The 8,902-nt window shown below is 47.6% G+C and overlaps 1 protein-coding gene across 1 annotated transcript in view; it reads left to right on the forward strand.

Annotated features, from left to right (window-relative positions):
* The window catches only part of prim2 (DNA primase subunit 2), a 170,665-nt gene extending 161,968 nt beyond the window's left edge, over nucleotides 1-8,697 (forward strand). Inside the window, exons 12-13 of the mRNA XM_080193236.1 lie at nucleotides 1,796-1,864; nucleotides 7,993-8,697. Coding sequence (XP_080049362.1) covers nucleotides 1,796-1,864; nucleotides 7,993-8,232 — 309 coding nt within the window. The 3' untranslated portion in view covers nucleotides 8,233-8,697. The remainder of the gene's footprint in view (nucleotides 1-1,795; nucleotides 1,865-7,992) is intronic.
* Nucleotides 8,698-8,902: the final 205 nt, after the last annotated feature.

Genomic DNA, 8,902 nt, shown 5'->3' on the forward strand with positions numbered 1-8,902 from the left:
CTTCCTGTGGCAACAAATTCCACAGGCTAATTCCCGCCCCACGTGGGGTCGGGGGTTTGGGGGGGGGGCACGGTGGCCCAATGATTAGCACTGCTGCCTCCCAGCAACAGGGACCTGGGTTTTGGTTTGATTCCTGGCTTGGGCCACTGTATGTGTAGAGCCTGCACGTCCTCCCCATGTCTGCGTGGGTTTCCTCCGTGTGCTCCAGCTTCCTCCCACAGCCCGAAAGACATGCTGGTTAGGTGCATTGTTCAAGCTAAATTTTCCCTCAGTGTGCTCTTAACAGGCGCTGGGGTGTGGCGACTAGGGGATTTTCACAGTAAATTCATTGCAGTGTTATGCCTACTTGTGCAAAGAGGTGAACCTTCGAAAAAAAGGCTCACCACTCTCCAGGTGAAGAAATGTCTCCTCCGTGCTAAATGGTCTACCGTGATTCCATAGACTGTGACCCCTGGTTCTGGACTCCCCCACCATTGGAGACATCCTCCCTGCATCTATCCTGTCTAGTCCAGTTATAATTTTATAAGTCTCTGAGATTCCCCCCTCATTCGCCTGAACTTCAGTGAAGACAATCCCAACCTAGTCAATCTCTCCTCATACATCAGTCCCGCTATCCCCAGAATCAGCCTGGTAAACCTTCGCTGCACTCCTTCAAGAGCAAAGAGCATTCCTGGTCAGAAAAGGAGACCAAAACTGCGCGCACAGTATTCTAGGTGTGCCTCACTAAGGCTCTGTATAATTGCAGCAACAGATCCCTGTTTCTGTACGCGAATCCTCTCATTATGAAGGCCAACTTACCATTTGCCTTCTTTACCGCCTGCTGCACTTGCATGCTTATCTTCAGAGACTAGTGCGCAAGGACGTCCAGGTCCCGCTGCACACTGCCGTCTCCCAATTTATACCCAGTTTAACAATATCATTGCTACGATCTCCTCAATCATATTGGCGAAGGCTCCTACCAGTACTCATATTCAGTGATATCTGCCAGGAGTTATGATGTGGAGATGCCGGCGTTGGACTGGGGTGGGCACTGTAAGAAGTCATGTAACACCAGGTCAAAGTCCAACAGGTTTATTTGGAATCACGAGCTTTCGGAGCACTGCTCCTTCAGCAGGTGACATTTAGGAGTTGGGAAACCGAGAATGGTCACATTTGACAGTGCAGCTATTGTGAGTCAGAGACTTCAACCACTGTTCAGAATTTAGTAAGTTATCTCGTGATTTCACCAATTTGGAGCACATCTGATCGGTGCAGAGCGCACGGGAACCCTGTTAAGCTGCCGAATAAAGGCACAACTGTACAGATCCTGGCAACTGCTGCAGCAAACCAGTAAGAATGGCAGTTTGCACAAAGGCAAAATAGATTAAATTTTGCTTGAATTAGGCAGCAGAGAGCACGTAACAATGACCACAGTGACACTGGTAATAGCAGCACAGGCTGGGGCCATTCATTTCCTCGTTCCAGCTTAGCTTTGGAAGGGCTGAAGCTATTAGAATCATCGGGATAGCAGAAATCCCACACAATGTTCCGTTTATCTGTCATCTCCACTAGATTAAGTGCCGTTAGTTGTAGCTGGGTTTCAGCTACAAGGTAGAATGTGTTAGAGGGAGTTTGCCACACAATCAGACCAATGTACCTCGTGTTTTTTTCTTCTTCTTGCTAGTGGTGATCGCTATATTTACAATGACACGGGAGGTTCTTTTAAAGTGTCTGTCGGTGTTGTGCATTAATCTGGAAATTGGATGGAGCAGAGTTTTCTCAATAAACCTCTCTCTCTCTCTTTCTCCCTTTACAGATTCTGGATTTAGTCAAAGGGATGCATTACCAGCTGGCCTGTCAGAAGTACTTTGAGCTAACCCACAATGTAAGGACATGTCTAATTTGCACTGCACAGTAATGAGAGTGGCTTTGTCAGCCTTGGGAGGCAACTGTAACTGGTGCATGAAAGTTGAAGTCTCTGAAGACTAATTGTATCCATCATTAGCTGTCGCCGTTTGTTAATTTTTTTTACGGTCTTATCACTGGCCGTTCCTTATTCCACAGCAGTGTTTCATGGTTAGCCTGTGTTTTCTTGTAGAGAGGGAGGAAGGAACTGAACACTTAAAATCCGATACATTAATTAGGGCAATGGTTCCCCATCGAGGAGCTAAAACTATCAATTGTCAATCCTGGGTACTGTCAGCTGAGATTGCATTTTATGTTAATAGATAATTAGGCCCTAAATAATTAAATTTTGCTGGACCATTTATCAAAGCGACAATTGTTATTACTGGGAATTCCAAGGAAGGTTTTGTCAGCGTCGCTCTTGAGCAGAATGCCAAGAGCAAACATAATGATGCAAAGTCTTGTAGGGGCTTTGTGTGGGTGGGGGGTGGTAGTGGTTGCGGGGGTTACAATTGAACATTGACCGTTATTCAATTAGTCCAGCTGCTGATCCAGTGGCAGAACTGACACAGTAGCCTGTCACTGTACAGTTTGGTGGGTTTTTTCCCTCACTGAAGCACACACACCTATCATAGACTCCCTACAGTGCAGAAAGGGGCAATTCGACTGTCGAGCCTGCGCCAACCCAGATCCTATCCCTGTAACCCCACATATTTACCCTGCTAATTCTCCCCTGAGACTGAGGGGCAAATTAGCATGGCCAATCCACCTAACCCGCCCATCATCTGGAGGAAACTGGAGCACCCGGAGGAAACCCACTCAGATACGGGGAGAATGTGCAAACTCCGCATGGACAGTGACCCAAGGGCGGCGAGGTGGCACAGTGCTGTCTCACGGTGCCGGGGACCCGGGTTTGATTTCTGGCTTGGGTCGCTCTGTGCGGAGGCTGCACGTTCTCCCCGTGTCTGCGTGGGTTTCCTCCAGGTGCTCCGGTTTCCTTCCAAAGATGTGCGGATTAGATGGATTGGCCGTGCTAAAATTGTGCCTTAGTGTCAGGGGGATTAATTAAGGTAAATGCGTGGAGTTATGGGGATAGGGCCTGGGTGGGATTGTGGTCGGTGCAGACTTGATGAGCCGAATGGCCTCTTTCTGTACTGTAGGGTTTCCATGATTCTAATTGAACCCAGGTGGCTGGTGTTATAAGGCAGCAGTGCTAACCACCATGCCTCTGCTTCTTTACTGTGAAATGAAGGCATTGACTTCATTGTAGAAAACACTAGTAGAATAATAATAACATCCAAAAATAGCTGTAAATCAGGAATCAGAAGGGAGGAAGAAAGTCAGAAAATTACGATTACTAGGGAAATATATTGAGCAAATTGTCAGGTCTTGGTTTTAACTTTACAAAATTCAGGGAAGAATCAATTAGATTGGAAGACAGCAAAGGTAACTCCTTTGTTCAAAAAGGGAGGGAGACAGAAAGCAAGAAAAATTAGGCCATTTAGCCTAATATCTGTCATAGGGAAAATGTTAGAAGCCATTATTAAAGATGTTACAACAGAGCATGTGGAAAAATTCAAGGCAATTAAGCAGAGTCAGCATTGTTTTGTGAAAGGGAAATCATGTTTAACTAATTTACTGGAGTTACAGAAGTTATAGAAAGCTACAGTGCAGAAGGAGGCCATTCAGCCCATTGAGTCTGCACCGACCACAGTCCCACCCAAACCCTATCCCCATAACCTCATGCTTTTACCCTAGTTAGTCCCCATGACACTAAGGGGCAATTTAGCCAGTCCGCCTAACCCGCACATCCCTGGAGTGTGGGAGGAAACCGGAGCACCGGCAGGAAACCCATGCAGACACAGGGAGAATGTGCAAACTCCACACAGACAGTGACCCAAGCCGGGAATCAAACCCAGGTCCCTGGCGCTGTGAGGCAGCAGTGCTAACTGCTGTATCCCTTTAGCCCCAGGAGCTATATCTAATTTCTTCTTGAAATCCCACGATATTTTGTCCTCAACCACTTTCTGTGGTAGTGAATTCCACACATTCATCACTCTCTGGGTGAAGAAATTTCTCCTCACCTCCGTCCGGTATCCTCAGACCCTGACCCATGGCTCTGGACACCCCCACCATCAGGAATATCCTTCTTGCATCTACCTAGGCATGCAAGATCCCATGGCAAAATTTTGAATCAGCAGCGTTAAGGGGGAAAAAAATGATCTGGTTCGTGTGACTATTTCCTGGGATCTTGCTGTGGGGTTATGATGGGCCCAGTGAGAATTAAAATTGGAAATGGGGTATGATATGCTGTTGGGTGGTGTAGCTCCCCTCATTCCACAGTATTGCATCAAGCTGACACTTGGATACATGGATTGTTGGCTTCTCCCAAATCAACCTAATCCTAACTATTCAGAGATGACAGTTGACTGGGACTTCCTGACTTTTGGAACAAGTGGACACTTTGCTTAGCCTTCCGGATCTTGACTGCGCCGTTTAACGGAATAACGCTGTGATGGAGGGCCATTCAGCCCATCGGGTTTACACCAGCAACTGTCCAACCCAGATCTTATCCCCATAACCCACGTATTAACCTGCTGATCCCCCGATACTAGGGTCACTTTAGCATGGCCAATCCACCTAACCTGCACACCTTTGGACTGTGGGGGGGAAGCCAGAGCACCCGGAGGAAACCCAGAGGCAGACACAAGGAGAACATGCAGACTCCGCACAGACAGCGACTGCCTGTCTAGTTTCCGTTTCACTAGTTTAAATTTGGAATGAATTCGATCTTCTTTATTTTTGCAGTTTGGGAATTGGATGTGCAGTCCAAATTTGAAAGAAATTACCAAGGAACTAAGGAAGAATAACCTGAACTCCCCCTGTTCACCGCTTTGAGTGGCTGGGACTGGCTTCCATTGTCTTTGTGGCTAATGAACCGAGGCTTTTCAAAGGCTGACACCCCCCTCTCCCCGCTTGACTACTTGTGACGTACATAATCCAGCGAAGTCACGTTCTGTTGTCAGCATGAACTCTGTCCTGTATCATTTGTACCTAATTGTGTACAAAGCTGAGGACACTGGTGATTGTCTATTAATGCCCTAGTCCACAGTCCTGATGGTAATCGAAGGTAAACAGAGGTAATGCCAGTGTTCCTATCCACGTAAATACAAATAGTTTCAGCCATTTGAAGTGGCCGAGAACCATTTGAATTTCACTATAGCTGTAATTTCCATCACCTCGCACTGCAGCCACTTTGCAGTGTAGTTGCTACCCCCCCCCCCCCCCCGTCACAAAAGATTTTTGGATCTTTTGATGCCCTTCCGGATATATGTGGTTAGTTACCAAGAACGCTGCCCACTTAAGCTCAGTCAGTCGAGTATGAGACACTCAGTCTCAGGGTTTGAGCCCCACGCTGGGTGCCATTGTTTTTGGGCAGCACAGTAGTTAGCACAGCTGCCTCAAAGCACCAGGGACCTGGGTTCGATTCCCGACTTGGATGACTGTCATGGAATCATAGAATCCCTACCTTGCATAAGGAGGCCATTGAGCACATTGCGTCCGTACTGACAACAATCCCACCGAGGTACTATCTCTGTAACCCACATATTTACCCCGCTGATTCTTCTAATCTACACATTCCAGAACACTAAGGGGCAATTTAGCGTGACCAGTGCCCCTAACCCGCACATCTTTGGACTGTGGGAGGAAACCCACGCAAGCATGGGGAGGACATACAAACTCCACAGACAGTGACCCAAGCCGGGAATTTGTCTGTGTGAAGTTTGCACGTGCACCCCGTGTCTGCATGGGTTTCCTCTGGGTGCTCCGGTTTCCTCCCACAGTCCGAAAGACATGGGGGGTTAGCTGCGTTGGCCATGCCGAATTCTCCCTCAGTGTACCCGAACAGGCGCCGGAGTGTGGCGACGAGGGGATTTTCACAGTAACTTCATTGCAGTGTTAATGTATGCCTACTGGTGACACTAATAAATAAACTTTTAAAAAAACTTAAAATAGCATTGTAGACAACGTTTAAGAAGTGGTGAACCGTACATGATCCTGAAAGACATCTCTTAACTGAACATGACATTTTAAAACAAAATGAAATTTGGTTTTAAGCTACAATTCTGTCAACCACCTTGAATTTTTTTAAGCTCATTAATGAAAATTCCCTTCCGGTTGTTTGAATCTCTGTCGTTTGTTGGCGACGCTTTTCAGCCTGTACAGGTTGCTTGTAAGAAGCCTGACAACACCAGGTTTAAGTCCGACCGATTTATTTGATAGTAAACCCACAAGCTGTGTTTACCCCAGTCCAACGCCGGCATCTCCACATCAGGTTGCTTGCGCCAGCTCTTAGCTCCTTGCCCAGAGGAATGGCCAGAGCGGCGGTGACATCCTGCTGATCCCTCGTTCGCAATGTAGCGGCTGCGGAGACCCGCCTCTTCTCTGTGAAATGTTACCTGCTGAACGCGACTCGGATTCCAGCAGTGATAAATGACACAGCGCGTGCCTCTGTCGGTTGAACTGTGCGGTATGTTTTAGCCCGGTAACCAGTGACTGAGACACTGCCAACCCTGTTCCATTTTGAGCAGGGATTCTTAGAACCGTGCGGCGCAGAAACGGGCCATTCAGCCCATCGTGTTTGTACCTGCTGTTCGGAGAGAATCCGCCTAGTCCTGCTCCCCCTGCTATTTCATCGAAGCTCTGCCGACATCTCCTTTTTCCAATTCTGAGTCCGGTTGTCTTGTGAAAGTCACTGATGAACCATTCTTTCCGGCAGTACCCGAGAGAACTCAAACACACACACACACACACACACACACACACACACAAAAGATTCACTTTGCTAAGTGAGTGCCAGGCATTCTGGCTCCGTGACCAGCCCAACTCGGTTGTGACTACCACAGTATGCTTCAGGCCAAATTTCACTTAGTTATGTAAATGTAATGTTCAGCTAAGAAACGTCTTTCAGGATCAGCACTTTTTAAACATTGCCTGCCATGCTATCTTAAGTTTTTTTTTTAAGTTAATTTCTTCGTGTCACAAGTAGGCTTACGTTAACACCGCAATGAAGTTGCTGTGAAAATCCCACTCCGGCGCCTGTTCGGGTACACTGAGGGAGAATTTAGCGCGGCCAGTATACCTAACCAGCACGTCTTTCAGACTGTGGGAGGAAACCCAACCAGAGACGGAGAATGCGCAGACTTCTCGTAGGCAGTGACCCAAGCCAGGAATTGGACCCAGGTCCCTGATGCTGTGAGGCAGCAGTGCTAACCACTGTGCCACCTAGAGGAGAGGGACTGATGGAATTTATTAATCGGCTGAAAACACTGCCCACAATTTCTTATTATTATGTGGCAAACTTCATTTTATGGCCTTATTTCAGTATAATCAGGTTCAACGCATGGTCACTTTTAGTTTTCATAGAATCCCTACAGTACAGAAGGAGGCCATTCGGCCCATCAAGTCTGCACCGACCATAATCCCACCCAGGCCCTAATCTCGTAACCCCACATGTTTACCTCGCTTTTACACTAGGGTCAATTTAGCGCGGCCAGTGCACCTAACCCACACGTCTTTGGGCTATGGGAGGAAACCGGAGCACCCGGAGAAAACCCACGCAGGCACGGGGAGAACATGAAGGCTCCACGTAAACAGTGACCTGAGGCTGGAATTGAACCTGGGTCCCTGGCGTCGTGAGGCAGCAGTGCTAACCACTGGGCCACCGTGCCGCCCTTTGAAATTTCTGTGAAAGTAAATGGGGGGATTAGTGGGTGAAACGCTTCGGGGGGGGCGGTGGTTGTCGGTGCAGACTCGGTGGGCCGAATGGCCTCCTTCTGCGTTGCTGGGATTCTATGAAGTAAAGAAATGTCACTCCGGCTCTCAAATTTGTTTTCCTTATTGGGTTCCTTTTAAAAGATAATTTTAAAATTGGCTTTTTGTAAAACATTGAGTTGACAAATCTACCTTTTTGTTCTTCTGGATACGCGTGAATGATTTGATGTAGAGTTTGTGTTTTCGTTTTGAAACTTACGCTGCAGCTTGTTTTGAGTCACGATTTTCTTCAACACTCTGGTTTCTCTCTCTCTCTCTCTCTCTGTCGTTTAGGTCGACGAAGTTGGATTTTCTCTGAATCATCCGAATCAGTATTTCGTAGAGAGCCAGAAAGTCCTCAGTGGCAGCCGGGATATCAAGAAAGAGTCCAGCCAGACAGAGAGTTCACAGCGGAGCCAAAGCAACCAGCCGACAAGAGGCACAAGTGCCAGCGTCTCCAAACCCGGTGACCAGGCCACGTCAACTGACATAAAGGTTTTAGAAGAGCTCCTCAGTGAAGATTACCCCGAGTGATTATCGGTGGCGTCGGTATCAAACAAAATGCATCTCGGGTTATCACATCCTTGACAGTGGCTCTCTCTCTCTCTCTCTCAACTCTTCTCATCTTGTTTCCCTCCCCTGCCCTTCCCCAGCTCCACCGACACCGCCACCCTGCCCCCTTCAATTGAGTAAACTTCAGAAAAATCGGATGCGTTCCTGAATGACCTGTTAACGAAACGTGTTGGGAATGTCATACCACCAAAAGAAAAAAACCGCACATGCCACACCTTACTTTTCAAACTTAGATTTTCTTGGGCGGGATTTTACCATCTCGGGAATGGGCGCAGTCGGAGAATCCCGAGCTCGAGGTCAACAGACCTTTGCATGACCCGTGTCCCGCCCGCGAACATTCCCGTGGTGGGCTGGAGGGGAAAATTTCATCCCCTTGTGTTAGCTGCTGGGAATGAATGACGTAATTGATGACAGTAGGAAGCCTCACAACACCAGGTTAAAGTCCAACAGGTTTATTTGGTAGCACAAGATTTCGGAGTGTCGCTGCTTGTTCAGGTGAGTGAGGAGTTGTGTCCACAAACAGGGCTTGTAGAGACAAAGTCAGTTTACAAGATAATGGTTGGAATGCAAGTCTTTGCAGGTAATCAAGTCTTAAAGATACAGACAATGTGAGTGGATAGGGGGTTAAGCA

Source organism: Carcharhinus amblyrhynchos, chromosome 7, assembly GCF_965287045.1.
Source record: "Carcharhinus amblyrhynchos chromosome 7, sCarAmb.v2.hapA, whole genome shotgun sequence".
Classification (NCBI taxonomy): domain Eukaryota; kingdom Metazoa; phylum Chordata; class Chondrichthyes; order Carcharhiniformes; family Carcharhinidae; genus Carcharhinus; species Carcharhinus amblyrhynchos.